General features: G+C 43.9%; 1 protein-coding gene across 6 annotated transcripts in view; it reads left to right on the top strand.

The window, feature by feature from the left end:
* DENND5B (DENN domain containing 5B) overlaps nt 1–19,910 on the top strand; it is a 105,066-nt gene that overhangs the window by 79,567 nt on the left and 5,589 nt on the right. For 3 of the 6 annotated variants that reach the window (XM_069003077.1, XM_069003078.1, XM_069003076.1), the window contains 13 exons: nt 1,756–1,849; nt 2,857–2,967; nt 5,201–5,332; nt 6,289–6,441; nt 6,960–7,038; nt 8,253–8,334; nt 12,844–12,972; nt 13,678–13,799; nt 15,575–15,720; nt 17,356–17,474; nt 18,533–18,720; nt 19,410–19,492; nt 19,638–19,764. In XM_069003077.1, coding sequence (XP_068859178.1) covers nt 1,756–1,849; nt 2,857–2,967; nt 5,201–5,332; nt 6,289–6,441; nt 6,960–7,038; nt 8,253–8,334; nt 12,844–12,972; nt 13,678–13,799; nt 15,575–15,720; nt 17,356–17,474; nt 18,533–18,720; nt 19,410–19,492; nt 19,638–19,764 — 1,565 coding nt within the window. The remainder of the gene's footprint in view (nt 1–1,755; nt 1,850–2,856; nt 2,968–5,200; nt 5,333–6,288; nt 6,442–6,959; nt 7,039–8,252; nt 8,335–12,843; nt 12,973–13,677; nt 13,800–15,574; nt 15,721–17,355; nt 17,475–18,532; nt 18,721–19,409; nt 19,493–19,637; nt 19,765–19,910) is intronic. The other 3 variants (XM_069003079.1, XM_069003081.1, XM_069003080.1) reach the window with 1 other exon arrangement.

Here is a 19,910-nt window from a genome sequence, read left to right as displayed (position 1 = left end):
GAGAGGGATCCATGCTCTGTCTAAAATTCAGGAAATAACCATATAAATTGGAGCAGAAAAACTGTGATATAGGGTAGTATTTGATCTATAACTTGAATTTCCAATGTGTTACTGGCATTCTGTTGTGTGAAACATAAACGTGGTCCTGACTTGCAATAGATGGAAGGTCTCCAGAGCCCAGTGGCTAAAGTCACATTAATATCTGCTATCCTGTGTTCGAGTGTTTTTCTGTGACATCTCTGCTTGTTGAGATTATTAAAATGTAGGGGTTTCTTTTCCCCCTCTTAGTCATCTAACAAGGCTTTGGCTGTTGCTTCTGAAAAAAAAACCTTTAAAATGGTGACTTATTAAACTCAGGGGCTGTATATTTTTAAGACTTCTGTGGAGGTGCAAAGACACTTATGTCAGTGATGTGTTCCTCTGAGAAGGTATCAGCATTTGCTGTGCAGACACCTATTGGGCTGTTTTGTTTTGTTAGCAGAGACTTGAGGCCACAAAAAAATAAAATTGCTTTAAAAATAAATGTGTTGTCATATGGGATCCTGAGGTGATGAACCATAATTACATGCAGACCCAGATTTCTTCCTTTGTATTTGTTTTCTTGATGTTATTTGTGAGATAACATGGGACTTCAGTTTGACTTTTAAAACAACAGTTCCTGTGGGTTTTTTTCCCTTTGTATCTGTGTGGTGAGCCAAAATTCAGTCTTTGGTTGACTTGCTGGAGGAACTGGTGAAGATAGTTACATACACGTTTGCAAAGTCCTCTCTGGAAACAGAGGTGGTTTCTTGGTCACCAGGGGCCACATCCCTGCACTTCTCTTGGGTCAGATTCCACTCCCTACACATCCCCAGTGTTTTGCCAGATAGGTCTGAAACCAAGTCCAGGTCTGTGCAAGAGTTTCCTCCCCAGGCATTCATCTGCTTGTGTCGCCAGCTGAAACTCCTTGCCCAAACAATTAGATCCCAGATTTTATTTGTATATGCTTCTGTTCGGGGTGCACACAGCAATACATGGGTTTGGGATCTGGAGACTGCTGTCCTCACCAATACCACCTGTGTGGAGAGAGGAAGAATTCAACTGGACATACATGAACAGGTGGAAAAAAACCCAGGCTTTGTGTGGTACTTAGAAACCAAATTTAAAAGAAAAGATAAAGTGAAAATAGCAACATGACTAGTCCCAGGAACACCAGTATTGTTTATAACCTTTAGACATAGGTGCATAAGTTAACATTGCAATGAGAAGTTTGTCTCAAATAATTCCTGGAAGTACCACAGAAAGTGGAGAAAGGAGAAGTAGCACTTGTCACAAAAGAGCAAAATCGTAGAAGTTGCTGCTCAAAAGAAATCATTGTATTTTGGTTTTTGCTAAGGACACTGTTCTTACCAAACCTCATCAAATGCAGCAGTGGTGTTGGGTAACTAAGAACAGTGACTTACCTAGTGGTGGCATCAATGCTGTGGCATGACCTGCATTTCGGGTAGCAGGAGCTCTCACTGGAGACCCTGGCAGGCAGCTGGGCACATTTCCATCAGGATTTTTGTCCCTTGGGTGTGTGCTGGCCTGTCACCTCCTGCGTGGTTTCCCACAGGGAGGCCAGGCGCCAGCTCACACCCATGTTTACTGCAAGGTCCAAACTTGGGCTTTCCTTTCTTTTGCTGCAGACCCATTGGATGTCCTTCAGCTCCTGACCCAGGCTTTCCCTCCTGATTCTCTTCTGCTCACACATGTCTTCTCTCTCTGATTTCCCAGCCGCTGGGCCAGCCGCAGCACCACCACGCAGCGCAGGAAGGACCGCCTGCGGCAGCACTCGGAGCACATCGGGCTGGACAACGACATGAGGGAGGTGGGTGGCCTCATCTGAGGGCAGCACAGGCTGTGATCCAGGAGGTGGAGGTTTGGACAACAATGTGCTTATTGCTTGGGGCAGTTCTGTGGCTACTGTAAGGTTTGGTTGGGTCTCTGTGGCCATTTAGATGCTGCTCTGCTTGTCACAGATGTTCTACAACTTCAAAGCACACAACATAAATAAAGTGCTTTTATTATATGGGAACAAGACAGCCCCATTGTCATCAGGAAAATGGCTTATTTGCTGATTTAGACCCTGGCTGTGTTACTGCATGCAGACAGCAGAGCCCTGGCAGTGCAGCTGCCAAACTCTGGCCAGGGTGGAAGTCTCTGGAAAAGTGAAGTCCTTGAATAAATGTCAGCCCTGTAGAAGCAAATGAGGCAGGATTCTTCCTTTTTTTTTTTTAAAGGAACTTTTTGCCTTTCTCTTACATTGATTTCTGACATGAGTATGCCTATTTGAAAGGTTAAGACTTTGGGGCCTTTTTATGCCTAGAGCTTGGAAACTCCCATGCATCTGGTAAATGTCAGTCACATACATGCGTTTCTTTCCCATCTTTTCAGTTCCTCATCCTTCATTAAATATTTTCTGCCACATTTTTCCATTGATGTCCATATGCTTCTTTTGTATGTCACTAGCAAAAATATAACACTCCTGCTGTTTTGTGCTAAAACTCGCTCAATTATGTTGGTCAGTGTTGCAGTTTGCCCTCCAAAAGAACCTGAGTGGATGAGAGGACTCTTCAACCATAGCTTTGAATGATGTTTCATGGAAACACAGCAAAACAGCACTTGTACATGTTTGTTGCTATTTTTGCTAACATGGCTTTGCAAGTATATTTTAAACAGTGCCTTGTGTGTGTATATCTCAGCAGAGCCCTTTCAGTACTTTGTCATGTATTTACTTTCTTCTTTTTTTGGCTGTGGATCATATGCATGCTTCTTTTGCTTTGTCTCCTCTTTCTTTCTGGCTGTTCTGCCATTGGGGCATCTGCCTCCTCTTAGCCATCGGAGGAGCTTTTGCTTCGTCAGAACTCAATGGCCTTCTGGGAGTGGGATCAGGGACCACCCCCTCCTGCACGGCCTCCTAAAAAATCCTTCTCTGAATGCTGCCTGGTATGTTTTAGTTTTTCTTGTTGAAAGCTGCTTTTGAGATGTTGTTAGCATGAGGAACCTCTGTCCTCACTGTGCCTCAAACTTCCCCCGTTCTTGTAGAGTATGAGCACGTCCCTATAGCGCTTGGAAGTGTGGTTATAATCGGGAAAGTAGCTGGAGAGGAGCTTCCACACCAGCTCCCTGGAAAGCACAATGGCTCCAAGGCTAAAAGACAACAATTTTGTTTTGCTCTGGGTTGTTTTTTTTTTTTTTTCCCATGTTGCCCACCTGGCAATTCAGTTTAGGGTGTCAAATCCCAAAAGCATTGCTTTCTGACTGCTGGATCATTGCATCCTAGTGTGCAAGAGGGTGGTAGTGCGTGGATGCTGATGAACAGGCAAAGGGCAATCAACTGATTCTCTCAGCCCACCTTTATTCTTCTCTGGAACCTTGGAGTTAATATTTTTTTTAATTTTAATGTAAGAAGAAGATATACAACAAATAAGGTTGTCTATGTTTTATACTCTTCAGACTATAACCACACTTTTTATCCCTTCACATTTAAAAAGAAAGATTAGTTTTTCTAGTTTTATATTCCCTGTATAACTTTATCACTGGTTTTGCTGTTAATTTTTGCACTGAGATGGAAGTCACTTGTGAGGTTGCTTGCTGAACAACACACTTTTGTCGTCTGTAACTTTTTTCTTTTATTCCCACATGTAGTTTTTGAACTGTTCTAAAATCCTTACAGTATTGGTGAAACTGTAGTTACCTAACTGAAAACTTCAGTTGGAACACAGCTTTTCATGGCAGAACCTTACATTCTTATCTGACCTGTTGGAGTGATGCTAAGTGGTTCTTGTCCAAATTTCTGTGTTGAGAAAATCCAGTTGTGTCAGAAAAGCTGTACGAGGTATTGCAATTAATTTCAATATGCTTAGATTTCGGTTTTGCTTTTCCCGATCTACTGGAAGGTGTCCATACCCATGGCAGAAAGGTTGGAACTACGTGATCTTTAAGGTCCCTTCCAAGTCAAACCATTCTATGATTCTATGGAATAAATTTTTTGCCCAGACAGAAAGCTCTAAGGATGCAGCAGCCATAGTGACCTCTCAGTTCCCCAGAAAACCCAGCCAGCAGCAGCAAGAATTCCCTGGAGGGATGTGATCTGCTCCTTCCAGGGAAGAGTGGTCATTGTCACATATCATCCCCCAGAGAAGCATCATTAGCCAGACAAAAGCCCACTGTGGAAACAGAGCATTCCCACACCAGGCTATGAGCACTGCTTTTCAAGGCTTTCATTTGGCACCATTCTTTTACCTTGCTCTTTTTAAGAAGCAGTTACAAATAATGCTTGAACAACATTTTGATAGTCACAGCCATCTTCTTGGCCTTGCTCAGCATGTAGCTCTCTCACTGATGTTGGTGTCAGAGGTCACTTGCTGATTGGTTTGTGGGTTTTGGCTTAACAAAAAAAAAAAAAAAAAAAAAAAATTAAAACAAGTCCCCAAAAATCAGAGCAAAGCAAAAAATACCCTACCCCTGAAGACAAGTAAGTGGAGCAGGAAAGTTTAAAAGTCTTCTATTATAGCTTGGGTTTTTTTTTAGAAAGTATGTTGATTTTTGTCCATACTTAACAGTTACCATAGTAAAAACATAAATGAGCCCAATTGTCATCTCTGTTTAAAATGAGGTTCAGTTGTAATCAAAAAGTTAATTGAGAATAAGATCAAGTCTCATTTTTCCCACATAAACTATGTAGATGAAAAGTAATGGATGAAATCTTTCTCCTTCACTATGTCTATTTCTGCTTCTTGTAATTTATTTTCAAAGGATTTTTTTTTTTTTCTATTCGTGTATCGTCTGGTCACAAATTAGACAATTCTTTTATTTTTTTTTTAAGTGAGAATCAAATAACATTGGAAAGAAACTTTTCTTGGTGTTTTGACTTTATTGCTGAATGAAGGTATTACACTTTATGCACTTGTGCCTAACTTCATGCTGGTGACTAACAGCACAGTTCACTGGCTAATATTGACTGATTCTTTACCACTCAGGAAAATACCTTGCTTTTTCTGTTGTCAAAAGGGATCATTCCATTTCTCCAGCCTGACACCTAAACATCAGACAAATAAAGATTTTATTTCTAGATTAACACTAGCTCATTTGTTTTCACCACCTTGCTTGCCTAGGAGTAGAATGAGGTGAGTCACTCTGACCTGTACTATCTAAAATTATTCTCTTTATTTTTTAGAAATACATGCAGGAGGCAAGGAGTTTAGGAAAAAATTTAAGGCAGCCCAAACTGTCAGACCTCTCTCCAGCTGTGATTGCACAGACCAACTGGAAATTTGTGGAAGGGTTGCTGAAGGAATGTCGCATGAAGGTAGGTCATCCCCTGTGTGCTGTCCCCTTGATTGCAGTGAGCTTAAATAGCACCTGCAGATGTTCTCCTGGTTCACAGCTGGAATGGCACTGTTCTGCTGGAATACCTGGGTGTTGCAGGGTGGATATCCCTGTAGTGTTTTTCAACAGCTAGAAGAGAAAGGAACGTGTTGTCGCTCTTCTGTTTACGCAGTTGAAGTTGATGGAAGGAGTAGAAAGGACAGGAAGGAGAACCAGCGTGATCAGACATCTTCTGGAGGATTTCCTTTAATTGTTCATATTTACACATAGCCTAAACAGAACAGCCTGGGGACCCTTGGTCAAAAGGGAAGAATTCAGCATGTGTGGCTTGTGCATGTTGTTTATGCAGAGCAAATGAAGTATAACAATTCCTAATATTAAAGAAGCTTTTATAGCCATGGACACGCAGCTTCTTTGTGTCTGTTGCAGTTGGTGGTATACTGCTTTACCTGAGTGTTTAATGGTTGTAATAAGAATTAAAACAGAAGCTGAGGAAGACTGGAGATGTATTCTGTACTCTTCTTGGTAATAAATCAACAGCATAGAAATAGGACAGTAGAAAAAGGGTATAGAAATAGGACAGGTGGAACAGGCTCCCCAGGGAAGTGGTCACAGCACCAACTCTGCCAGAGTTCAAGAAGCATTTGGACAATGCTCTCAGACACACGGTGTGACTCTTGGGGCTGTCCTGTGCAGGCACAGGAGCTGGACTTGGTCTTTGTGGGTCCTTTCCAGCTCTGGGTATTCTATGATTCAAAGTAATCAAGCAAACATTTTTAATATATTTGTTAATTTACAATCTCTGCAAATTGATTTGAAGTTTCTCTCTATTAGCAATGGTCTCTATATTAAGCATGTGTAAGTAAACTCAGCTGTAAATTCTGTCCCTTGTTGGATAACATTCTCAGAAGCTGTTGGGATTTTTTTTTTTAATAGACTAAACGCATGTTGGTAGAGAAAATGGGCCATGAAGCAGTTGAGCTGGGACATGGAGAAGCCAATATAACGGGTCTGGAGGAAAATACACTGATTGCCAGTCTCTGTGATCTTCTAGAAAGAATCTGGAGCCATGGTCTGCAGGTCAAGCAGGTTGGTAGCTTGAAACTTGGGACTCTGTGTGCGCAGTACTCTAGCAAATACTGAATGCCATCTCTGCTTTTTAAGCTGCTACTCAATGGTGTAACTCCAAGATAAAGCAGGAGATGTCTTTGGGATCAGTGTCCCTGTTTCATATTTTGTGAAGGTTTGAGGAGTTTCGGGTGTTTGGGGTTTTATTGGGGGAGATTCTTTGGAGCTTTTCCCCTCTGGAAATTGCAGTGCTGTTGTCAAGTATGTATTTGGTTTATTCCCTTTCAACCTTCACAAAGGAAACCCAGAGGACAAAGGAGGACAAAGAAAAAAGGTGGGTGGTGTGACTGCTAGGTCAGTGGGATGGTCCTCTCTCTCTTCCTGAGGTTTCATGGCCCAAGAGAGAAGGATTGGTTTTCATTACTGAACATTTTACCCATTCAAATGCCATACCATTATTTTGCCATGTTTACTGGCCATTATTGGTTATTTTTTTGCCTGGTTTATTTAAAGATATGTACTACATATTCCATTTTCAGGGGAAATCTGCTTTGTGGTCCCATTTGCTTCAGTACCAGGAGAGAGAAGAGAAGCAAGAGCACAGTGCAGAATCCCCAGGTGAGTACTTGGCAGGTAACTCCATGAGGAGTCCATCACAGCAAATGAACTCAGCCATGGGAGGAACAGTGCAACCACATGAAACCCATGCAGGATTTTCAGTGTATCTCCTTGCTAATACCACATTTACATTCTGAGACTTGTCATAAACATTGTGAGGATGTCTTGCTGTCTGGACAAAGTAGATTGAAATCACTGGAGGCAAAGGAACATAGTTTCCATCCTTGTCTGGAAAATCGCTTGATGTATGTGCACTACCTTCATTCCCTTTTAATGAGCACTGAGTGAGGTATAAGAAGCAGTTGTCTCCACAAGAGATGATTTCTGAAGAAGCTGGAAGTGTGGAGCTGGGAAGAAGACAGCTGGCATTTTTCTTTCAGTGAGCATAATCTGTCTCTCAAATCCCAATATTAATAACTGAATGTTCAGTAAATCTTTATACTGGTGGGTGGTACAGTTCAGAAATTCTGTAATTAATCTCTGTCCATCAGTCCAGGTACTCAATTTGTGCTTTGGCTTGGCCCCTTACAGTCACTAAATGACTTTAGTGTTTTAAGAGAGGTTTTTTGATAACCTTGAGATCTCCCTGCCCAGTGGCAGGGGTATTGCAGTAAAACTCTGAACTTCAGTGGGTCATATTTCAAGGACTCTCCAGTTTGGATCCTACAGATGGGAACTCGTATGATCAGTCCTCAAAGAGGCATTTATGGACAAACAAGTCTCTCCCATGAAAGGACTTTTTAATAAGCTTCAATGAGTAATGCACTAAACAATCTGGCTGGCAGGCACAAATTCCTGAGAGAAAAATGTGTCACCACAAAGTGGTTTGTGCAGAACAGAGCACAGAAATGCATGGCATTCTTTGCATTGAATATGTTACTGTAGCTTAATTTTGAGTTGTTCTCAGTTGTGAGCTTTCCATAGAAACTTCTGCTAATAAAATTCATTGCTGTACAGATTTAAGTTAAGGTATTTCACATACAAAAAAAGGAAGCTAAATCTCCAAGTTCCGTGCTGGATTAAGGAAGAAATAGGTGATACGTTCAGAATTTTCATTTTGCCTATTTCAACATTTCCATTCATAGTTAATGACAGTGCACAGAAACAGTGCAGTTACCAGCCACTTAAGATTGTTTTCAGCTGTATGTAAAATAAATGCATTGCAGACTGTTACTGTAGTGTTGTATTAACTTTGTGTATTTTCTCCACTGTAGTTGGTGGTGGAACAGAAAGACGAAAGTCTGATACAGGAATTACTCTGCCTACATTGAGAGTTTCCCTGATACAAGATATGAGGTATGCAATTTGGCTCTAAAGCATTAATTGTGGGTTTAATTGTGTAGCATAAGGTAAAGTCCTCACTGGCTTTGGGTCTGCAAAGGCTTAGGAGAATTCAACCTTCTCTTCAGCCCGCATTTAAATCTACAGCGTGTTGCCTTTCTGCTTTGAAAAACTTTTTTGTGTGTTCACTTGATCTGTTTTAGCTAACAGAGAATGAAAACCACACATATGTTACTGGGACTTCTGTTTTCCCAGAGGAGTTCTTCCAGTAATAAAGCCAACTTCTACAAATAACAGCAGATATGTTAAATTCCTTGGTATTTTCAGTTTGTTTCTTTTCATCCATTTTTTGATTACTGACCCAGCAAGTACAGTTTATAGGCAGAGCAAAGGGACATAAAAACCTGTTTGCAATGCTTGAGCAATATTCTTTCTTTTCAACTAGCATTTCGTGGCAGATAGTAATAAATGTACAAGTTCAGAAATTTAATCAGACCTAGAATTTGGGTAAGTTTAAAGTTGGGATGTGAAGTTGGGCAGGTTCTCTGCAGCAGACCACAGCCTGGCTCTGGAGACCTTTTGAAGCAGTGTTTGTTTGGAACCAGAAGGATTAGAGAGTCAGAAGAGGTGGAGGTTGGTGTGGCAGCAGCAGGGGGAAGTTCTTCAGAGCATCTCCTTGATCAAGCCACTGCCAGGTCAGGCCACTGTTTTGACACTTGTCTTGCCAGGGCTAAGGATAGCAGTGGGATAAACAAGCCATGCAAAGAGAGAAGGAGTAATGCAGTAATGCTCATCTGCAAAGGGCTGAGAGCAATTGCTGGCAATTTAATGTGTGAGACAACATGAGTACTGTTTCTTGTAATACCACATCCTTCTTACACCTAAAAATATGGCAAAAAAAAATCTTATGGTAAAAATAAGATTAATTGTAGTTAGTTCACAAAACCCTGATTACAGTCATGTGGTTTTTACTATTTGTGTTGATAGATCAGTCAGATTTTTCAGGGGGAAAAAAAATCACTCTACTTTCCACCTGCAGTGTGCAACCTTTTAGTTTGATGCTATGTAGTTTGAGTCTTTTGTTCTGATTTCAAAGAATATGTAAGGCTAAAACAACATGCAACAGAGGGAGAGAGAATACATACAGTGTAATTAGGGGTGTAGTGCCAAGAGGTCATTTTGAACATGTGTCTGCCATTTTAGCATCCCTCTCATGGGATGTGGCAGCTATCTCCTTAATTCAGTCCTGGGAGACTGACAGGCATGTAGAGGGTCAGTCTGAGGGAAGGATGAAGGAGGATGTGGAGCGGAAACTCCAGTGCTGGGAGGGGAGTGCTGACAGAGGAGGCTGTGTGTGCTCACTGCTGCGTGCATGGGTTCTGCCTTCCACGAGCTTCCACTGGAGTAATGAAAGCCCAGCACGGATCTGAGCTCTCTTGTTTGAATCACAAAAGTCTTTCTTACTACTCTTCAGAGAAAAGGTTCAGAAGCAGAACATTACCTTTTGTAGTATCTTGGGTATTCATGGTTGTCCACAAACATGTCTGGTCATAGAAAATGCTGGGCAGATGGTGAGTTGAATCTGTCATTTGTAATCTCGTGGCATACTTTCTCCTGCTTGGAAGGAATGCTGCCTAATATTTGTTTGCACACAGAGACCCGGTCTGAAGTTGAAGGATGGGTAATTGTTAAATTGTGGGGCTTTTGGTGCTGACTGAACTAATGGCTGGAGGATTAAGCATTGCCTTAAGCAGGGCTTGTTTCTGATGGCTCATGCAAGGTTATGTAAACAACTTAAAAGTAGGGCTGAGTCACAGTCATGCTCTGAATGTGCCCTGAGCCTGTGCTACAGGTACTGTGGTGTGTCCTCTGCCCCCCTAAAAGCCTGGCATCACAGATGTGGTAAGGAAGATGCTCAGGGTGTTTATTTTGGTTTTGTGCATGGAATCTCAATGGCACAAGCCAGTCTGGAGGTATGCCCTCCAGCCTGTCCCCTGGCAAGGATCTGCATCATCTCTCCCACCCCTCTTCCAGCTACAGCCTGCTTCCAGCGTGGCCTCACCCTTCAGGCATTGCTGAGCATCCAACCCAACCAGTCAAGATCAAGGCCTCCCCAAAACCTTTGGTCCAGCTGGATTCAAGTTTCTGATCCTCCCCCTTTGGGCAAGCTCTTCCTTACTATCAGCACTTGCTCTCATGCCCATGTCATGCCTCCCTCCCGCAGGAGCTTGCAGTGGAGGCTGTAAGCTGTGATGCTTAACCTGCTGTGTTCAAAAAGAAGGCTGAGCAAAGACCAGCTGCCTCCCTGGCATGGGCTATAGGCACATCCCTGACTGTGCTGGGGTGGGAGCATGCACAGCATCCTCAGGGCACGGCGATGCTGAGCGGCTGTAACCTCTGCTGTCAGCACAGCTGTTTGCAGAGGGTTTGTCTTGCCATACCCACAGGCTTTCATTTGACAGGGCAAATAGATTTTTCTTTATTACTAATGGGATTAAAAGCAAGTCCAAACCAGGGGAGTTGCATCGAAATGGCTGTTCAGTGCTCTGACAAGAAGAATTTGCTGTGCTGTGGTGAGCATACGGTGCTTACACTGAGGTCACTGATAAAAATAGAGCTGTTCTGACTCTCACAACTGACAGTGAAATAAATTTGGGTTCCTGCATGCTCTATTCTGTTACACTCTGCTTTTGCTGACACCAAGACTGATTACTGAATCTTTGTAATATCTCTGGCAAGTTGCATGGTTGCAGATCTTTATTTTTCCCAAATGCACAATTAATGCTAATCTAGTCGAACCAGAAACAGGTAATGAAGAGGCACAGAGCGTGCATGGAATGAGGTTGAGTCCATCTGTACTTGAATCTTCTCACAGTGAAATAACATATTCTGTTCAGTGTTTCATACTAGATGTAATTCAAGCTGAGCACTCGGGGCAGGGGGGGGGAAGGAGAGGGAGATGATAGTCTGTGCTTTGATCTTCCCATCTCAAAAGACTTGAAATGTCTGAGGAGAGTGTCTCAACATGATGTAGTTGAGTGTAGCGTGCATCCTGTTTCTCAAGGACTGCAGGGTCACATGTCCAGCTCTCTGCTGGAAGGTCTAGTGCTGGCTGCCATGCTCTGAGCCAGGAAGGGCTTTCCCATGCCAGGAGCAAGGCTTCAGCCTTGCAGGTCAGCCTGGCACAGAGCAGTACTGCTGGGCTGTGTATGCTCCTCATTTGTGCAGAGCAAACTCGTATTTCTGGACAGCTCTAAGTTGTTCTTTGCAAATTTGACCTCAAGGTCCTGGACCTGCTCCGTTAGAGGCTCTGTAAACAAGAGGGTAGTTTTCTCAAATAATGCAGGGACTAAATATAACACAAAGCACACACTTGGGTGTAACAGATGGGGGAAAGCACGAGACAGTGAGACTATAGTAGTCAATGTAAAAAGCATCAGTCACAGCACTTCCTTTGGAGTAAATATTGCCACATTCCCCAACACTCAGCAATGCGTGGAGGGCTGTCAAGGAAGTTGCAGGAGTCGGACAGTAAATTGCAGCTGGGATTAGTTCAGACTTCTGCTGATGGTACTTCGAGCCTGCCATGGAGGTTTGGAGGGTTGAATTGCCTGTGCATTTAACATGCAGAGTGCATGAAAATTAAGAAATTGCAGTCTTTTCTTTCCCTTACTGGAAATTGTTATTCATTTTTCTTGTGTATTTAACCAAGTGGGGAGTTTTTGGAAGCAGCTGCACCCTGCCATGGCAGTTCTCCTCCTCTTCTAAAACTCCCTGTGCTCTAAAACTAGAGTTTCTGGCATTCTCCAAACTGAAATATGGGAAGTTTAAAAAGAAAAAAGAAAAGCAAAACTGTAGCAGAAAGCCCCTATGGAACAGTTCTGCTTTCCTGCAGATGAAACATATGGAGGGCTGTTCAAATTACCACTTACAGGAAAGCCTCTTATATCCCTAAAAATGGGATTCTGCTTGCAGCTTCCTGTTGCTGTTTTTGCCTCAGCAGTCTTCCTTTTCTCAGATGTGCCATTGCTGCTGCCCGTGAGGGGTTTGTTAGAGCCTTCAGAGCCAGTGTGATTGGGAGAAACTCTCAGGATATGTGTTTGTTCTCTGCCCTCCCAGACACACCCGTTCAAATCAGCAGCTTGAGGTGGCAGCTGAGATGTAACTGGGTCTCACAAGGTGGCTGCTTTAAGCGCTAGCAGTGTCCATACGAACATCTACCCCTGGCAGTGCAGGGATAAGCAGGTTTACCCCTCCTCACCTTGGCCAGGCAAACACAGAGCAGCTCCTATGGCCTGCCATGCCCAGGAAAAGCTGCCACATGTCCTCATGCCAGCCTGGGACTGCCAGGGATCTCATTCCCACAGTGCAGGGTTCTGGAGGGCCCTGCTGGGGATCTCTCTAGAAATTATGTCAGAAGACATTTTCCAGTTCACCTGCTGCATCATCACACTGGATGTTGCCATTTGAAGCATGTAGAATTTTTATGATTCATCTATTTATTTTCTTCCCCACACATTTCAGGCATGTTCAGAACATGAGTGAGATAAAGACTGATGTGGGGCGAGCCCGAGCCTGGATAAGACTTTCTCTGGAGAAGAAGCTTTTGTCTCAGCACCTGAAGCAGCTGCTTTCCAACCAGGCACTTGCAAAGTAAGCCAGCTCTTTTCTTCAAACCTTCACTTTCACACTGTGAAGTGGTGTCTCAAGGTGCTGCTGCTTGGGGTGCAGCCAGGCACACGTTTGGGTAGTATGGTTTCCAGCTAGAAGGGATTGAAAGGCAGCAGGTAAATGGGAGAGGTGATACTGCCCACCCAGCAGGGCAAAACTGTACTCATTCACATCACAAATTTAAGGAAGGAGGCATCAGTTCTTGGTCAAATCCCTGCACTGATCCAAGCCACACTGCAGCCCTAAGATCCTTGAACTGACAGAGTGGTGGGAGGGCTCCAACTGCTGCTTTCTGCTGAGTTTTCTCTGTCACAGTAGGGAGCAGAACTAAGATGAGGTTATTACACCAGACCATTCCACAGTGGGAGGATATGGGGAAGAAATGAGGTTGCTGTATGTTGGTTCAGATCTCCTGCTGTGAGTAGTGTTAGTTTTTCATCTGTGCTTTGCAGCAAACCCCAAACTGAGATGAGCTCAGTAGCCTTGCTGTGGGAGCGTGGAGCAAAGAGTGCTCTGTAAAACACGTGCAGCACATTTACATGCCCTCGGTGGGTTCCTAGCAGCTTCTGTGACTGGGGAATCATACCTCCCATACCTCCTTCATTTGGTGTTTTGAGATTCAAACACCTTTTAAAGATACATGGTGCTTTCTCAACAACAAAAATGCCATTTACTTGTTTCTCCCAGGAAACTTTACAAGCGTTACGCTTTCCTGCGCTGTGAAGAAGAACGGGAACAGTTTCTGTATCACCTGCTCTCACTCAATGCTGTGGATTACTTCTGCTTCACAAGCGTCTTCACTACAATCAGTGAGTTGGAGAATCAATTTTTTTCCCCCTGATTAAAAATTAGTTGCTGTCATGATTTGTAAGAGATGATGTTGCTGGTGCCTGAGTAGCTGAGCCCTTATCTGGAAGCCTTGGTTGTTGCTGCAGGCTCATGGGTGCTGGGTGTTGCTCTGGGAAACCAGCTGGAGAGCCAAGGTTGTGTGGGAGTGCTCTGGATAAGAGCATTGCACAAAGGAAGGTAATCAGCAGAGAGTGCTGCTCTCTGTACAGTTTCTTTCATCTTCCCTCCCAGACGAGTCCTCTATCTCCTAATGCTTCTTTCTGGCCTTCATTAAGTGTGCATCCAAACAGCCTGCTCTCTTCAGACTGAGGAGATGGAAGATTGGGGGATGAAATACTTTGTGCTCCTCTGTGTATTTTAAATGTATTTTTGTCTCTTCTTAAATGCCAGAAAGATTCCCTTTGTCACCCTCTCTTGTAAGGAGGAGAGCAGAGATTTGATTGATACCTGAGAATGAATATTTGTCTCTCCAGTACTGGGCAATGCAAAAAAGCAGGACCCCAAGAGATGACCTAATTATTTGGATTCACCTGGGCAGTCCTTATTTTTAAATTCCCTGCCTGTTCAGAGTGAGGTGAAGCAAGTTTTACATGGCTGTCAAAACAGGCACTCATTCTACTTTTTCTCCTCTTAAAGCAATAAATCCCCTCAGAACTAGTGCAGCGCATTCATCCTTGATTACCTATTTCTGTAAGGCATCCAGCTTGACAGCTTCCTCCTGTAGGACAAGTGCTTGGAATTTGAGGGTATTGTTTTGAGTGCTTAGAATTTGAGGGTATTGTTTTGGGTGCAGTGTGATTGGATGGCACACAAAAGTAAAAGAAGCTGGCTTAGCTTCCCCAGTCAAAAAGGCAGCTTGTGAAACATAAGGGGAGAGAGAGTCTTGCAGTGCTAGAGGTGCGGTGTCAGAGTCAAATCCAAATTGGGGTGGGTGGCAGTCCTTGTCTTAAGCATGTATGGGTGGTACAGATTTAAAAGCAGAAGCGTAAGAGAATAAGAACAGGAATAGGAAGAAGAATAAGCAGGGGGATGTCCACAGAGACACACCATACTTGAGACTTTGGCTGTGGTGTCACCAGCCTGCCAGCCATTTCCTATTGCAGCCTTTCAGTACCTGAAGGGGGCCGATATGAAAGATGGGAACAAACATTTTATCATTTACCTGTTGCCGTAGGACAAGAGGTGATAGTTTTAAACTAAAAGAGGGTCAGTTTAGGTTAGATACAAGGAAGAAGTTTTTTACATTTTGCGTAGTGAGACCCTGGCACGGGTTGCCCAGAGAAGTTGTGGACTCCCCATCCCTGGGAGTGTTCAAGGTCAGGTTGGACAGGGCTGTGACCAGTCTGGCCTGGTTGAAGATGTCCCTGCTCGCTGCAGGGGGTTGGACTAGACGGCCTCTAAAGGTCCCTTCCAAACCAGAGTGTTCAGTGACCGTGGCACTCCTTTCCCCGTGACCTGCCGTGTGCCGCATCCTCCCGCAGGCGGGTGCGTCCCGTTCCGCGGCGGCTGCGGAGCGGTCCCGGCTGTGCCGCGGGGCTGCAGCTCCACCGTGCGGCACCGCTGCCCTTCACCCCCGCCCACAGCGGCAGCGGGCTCCTGCTTGGCTTCTGAGACATGGAACGAGAGCTTGCCTTCGAGGGAAAGGCGTGGTTTGCCAGAAATTGCGTTTACTGTAAAGGGGGAAAAAAAATAAATAGATCAAGACTAATGTGCTTCCCCCTCTGCCTGTTCTCAGTGATCCCTTACAGGTCAGTGATAATTCCTATCAAAAAACTAAGCAATGCAATAACCACATCAAACCCGTGGATATGTGTGTCAGGAGAACTGGGAGATAGTGGCGTCATGCAGATTCCTAAAAACCACCTAGAAATGACGTTTGAGGTGAGTATGTGCTCTTCACATTTTCCTTTCAGCTTGAAACGTGCTTCCAAATAAATATTAATTTGTTAAGGGGTTAAGAGCGCAGCATTTCAGATTCTGTCCTGATTTTCAACGTCACTGTAGGTTCAAATACGTACAGGAAAACAGCCTTCCCCTCCTGTGTGAGATGAAGGTTTCCTGTGAGCACACACCACTTTTAACCACAGGCATCACTGCTGTCCCTGTCCAGCCCAGGATTCCTCATCTTGCAGATCTATTTCCACGTCTCATTCCCTTCCACACCTTCTTGCCTAATTTTCCATTTCAGTGCTCATTTCCAACTCCTCATCTCCCTTCCAAGTTTCTTTTCCCTTCTTTTGCTCTGTTTATCTACTATCACCCAAGTCCCTTTTGACCTCTGGCCAGTCCCAGATTTCTTCTCAGCCCCTTGTCTGGCATTGCTCTTCAACTTCCCAGCCTCAGGTGCTGTCCCTGGCACACTGGGAGCTGCCATCCCCACCGGGCTCTCTCCTCCAGGCTTGCTGGGGTTTTCTCTTTGCTTTCCCCTCTGCTTTCTCACCCATCAATTACAGGTTGGCTCAGTGCCATGCCAAAGCAGCTGGTAGTGGGAATTGCAGGGAAAAGCCCCCTCAAGCTCCTCTAGCTCCGGGCTGTACCATATCCATTAAGGAGTGATTTTGTAGGAAAATCTGCTACTGAAATTAAGGTTGTATCCACTGAGCATATGCAGACTGATCTTCAGCAACAATAGCAAAAAAAAGCCTCTTGCCAAATATAGGTCAATTTTGACATAGAGAGGATATTTTTGAGATAAATGCCCACGTCTCATTCAGATATTACTATTTTGTAGAAAAGATCTGCAGGCTTCTAACAGGCAAAATGACATATTTAGATATTTCTACGGACCATATTGATGCTGTTCTGGATTATTCCTTTGGCTGAAACTTTCCTAAAATATCGACTTGGGTAGCCACCCACTACTGAAAATGTCAGCCCAAGCTGCTTGTTTGGCAGCCTCAGAAGCAGTGAAAACCAAGGTCTTTCAAGGGAAGTGTTTAGGTGACGTTAACAGATGTTGTTGCCAGCCCCACCTACAATTACATATTGCACTGGAATTCACAGTGCCTTGTTTTCCTTCTTCTGTGTCTTTGTGATGCTGTGTCTCCTGTTAGAAATTTTTGTTTGGCCCAACAATCAAAGCAAATCAATCTTCGAAAATAAGAAAGGATGTAGGGTCTGCTGCATAGTGTAGAGCGAGTCAGCTGAAGGTCAGTATGCTCCAAATGCATTTTTGAAAAGCTGTTTATATTGAAGATCTATTTCTTTTGCAAAAGTACGCATTTTTATCACCTTAGCTCAGAAATGTGTAATTAATACTTCTCAGAAGGATTCAGAATGCTCCCAACAAAAAACGTAATCTCTTCACAAGCTTTTAATAGTTTTATTTCTTTTCTCTTGTCTTAAAGTAATTATGCTGCTTTTCAAAATGCTCTGCAAGTTTGGTCGAAAATACTTGCTCTAAAAATCAAAGAAAACTGAATAAAAGCCTGTATTTGAGACCATATGTGTGTGTGTGGTGGGGGTGTGTGTTGTCTGTTCTTTTTTAAATGAAGCAAAAACTGTTACTCATTTCAGTGCCAGAACTTGGGGAAGCTGACGACCGTTCAGATTGGCCATGACAACTCAGGGCTACTGGCCAAGTGGCTGGTTGATTGTGTCATGGTCAGGAATGAAATAACAGGACACACGTACAAGTAAGCAACAAGTTTTAATTCTCCTTGTCTGAAATTCTTGTTCAATTTAGAGAAAGCAAGAAAGCATTCACCTTCTCCTTCACTCTGATTCGGGCTGATTTGGGTCCCTGGTAGGGTTGGGTTGTCTCCCCCATCCCCGCTTCTCTCATTTCAGGCGCCTTGGTGGAAGTCACATAATCTGATAAATATTAAATGAGATTTGAGTGCAGGATTTTCTTTGCATCTGTCTGAGACAGGACAGACAGTATGGATACTTTTGAAGTGATTCATATGTTTGTGTCTAATAATTAAATCTCTTGATTTAAAGTAGTGCGGTAAAATTGTGCACAAATTAAGTCTTTAAACCCCAAGAGCTGAAATGATGGTCTAGGGGGAATATTAAGAAAATAAAAGGTTTTGATGATATCTTAATCTTTTATTGAGTACATACCTCTCTGTCAAAATTATCTCCTAACTCATCATTGTTTTTACAAAACATGGCTTAGAAGACTTATTTTTTTTTTAAATGTGAACTTGGAAAACTGTAATTCAGAGAGGTGAGCTCCAGATCTCAGAGTTGGCCACAGTGTATAGGGGGAAAGTAGGACGACATGGGATACAATGACTGGGGATATGAACATGTGCATGGATTTTATTAGTGCTTTGTATGGCATCCAAAAGCACAGCAGTAAAATGTGAGGTGAGGTTTGAATATGAGGAGATGTCGCAGCCTCAGCTGGGGGGAACTCTGTGGGGATTTGGTTGTTCATCATCACAAAGTGCTTAAAGGGTGAATATCAGTTGTGGTTGCAAGTGAAAAACAACTTGGTAGAAAACAATGTGTGGACCATGAAATATGTGTGTGACCCAAACTTTGCATATTTCCCTGTTTCTAAGGATGATCAGTTGTGGTGCAGGGGCTCCTCCTGCACCAAAGAGTTCTGCTTTGTGAGAATTTTCTCAGAGCTAAGTATTCCCTGCCTGTGGGCAGTGTTATTGGGTGCCAGCTGTCCCCCAGCTTTGAGATCAGGCTGCACTGTGTGTGTGGCTGAGCTGTGCTTGTCCTGGGCGTGCTGCAGGTTCCCCTGTGGGCGGTGGCTGGGAAAGGGCGTTGACGATGGCAGTTTGGAGCGAATACTCATTGGAGAGCTGGTGTCCTCCACGTCTGACGAAGAGCTGGGAAAGCAGTGCCGCACCCCGCCCCAGCAGAAATCTCCTACGGTGACTCGGCGGCTGAGCATCACTTCCCTCACAGGGAAGAACACCAGTAAGTCCTTGCCTTCCTCCCCAGGGTCATAGAGAAGGGGGCAGCTGCCAACTGCCGGGAGAAAAAAAAAGCTGCTGTGAACAGGAGGGTTCATCCTGAAGCAAGGCGTGGTGCAGAGCAGCAGCTGCAAGCTGATGAGCTTTTCCTGCCTTCCCTGGTTGGTGTTTGCTCTGTGACGTACACGTTGCCTCTTTCAATGTCCCCTTTTGACTGTTGAGAGATAATAATCTCTTTCTTTGGAGCATGGAGATATGAGATGAGGGAGGAGGAGGCAGCAGAATTTGCAGTAGCTGATGCTGCTCAGCCTCCCAGCTCACTTTGCAGTCTGTGGGAAGACAGGCCTTTCTCAGGGCAGCTCAGAGCTTGATGTGGCTGCTGTGAACTGCCTTATGGCAGAGCTTATCTCTGGAGGGACCCTTGGGCACATCAACCTCACGTCCCTAAAATTAGCTTTTATGAGTAACTGCACTTGGCTGCAACAGGACACGGGACTGTGAGGGTCACAGGAGGCATTCTCTGCTAAAGCACAGAGGTGGGACAGTGTAGATCCTGTTTATACATCTGTCCAGCTCCTGTAAAATTAGAGGACATGACTGCTGAAATGTCAAGCAAGGAAAGATTAGCCTCCAGGAGTAGTACAGCATTTAAAACCCACCACTTCAGCTAGTCTGCTCTCCATCATTTCACAGAGCCTAATGCGGGGCAGATCCAAGAGGGAATTGGGGAAGCTGTGAACAATATTGTGAAACACTTTCACAAGCCAGAGAAAGAGGTAATTCCTACTTTTCATTACTTGCCTGTATATTTTTATAAACAGAAATGGTGCTGAAGTACCAGTAGATGTACTACCTTTAGATCTGAAGTTTCTGCCATCCAAACAAGGCAAGTTGTAGTTACCTACTCTCCCTTACCCACAGAGAGGGAGCCTTACCATTCTGTTGTGTGGAGAAAACGGTCTGGTTGCAGCACTGGAGCAGGTCTTCCACCATGGATTCAAATCAGCTCGCATTTTTCATAAGAATGTCTTCATCTGGGATTTCATAGGTAAGCTGGTATGTGATGTGGAGGAGAAAGCTTAGGGCAAAATGACTCCTCATACACAGACCTTGGATTCTCATCAGCTAGGGTGCCATTTCTCCTGCCAAGCACCTGCTCCAGGTTGCTTAAAGTCAATGAGAAACCCGATGGAA

Source organism: Aphelocoma coerulescens, chromosome 1A (assembly GCF_041296385.1).
Source record: "Aphelocoma coerulescens isolate FSJ_1873_10779 chromosome 1A, UR_Acoe_1.0, whole genome shotgun sequence".
Taxonomy (NCBI): Eukaryota; Metazoa; Chordata; class Aves; order Passeriformes; family Corvidae; genus Aphelocoma; species Aphelocoma coerulescens.
This window is presented reverse-complemented; position numbering and strand designations above follow the sequence as displayed.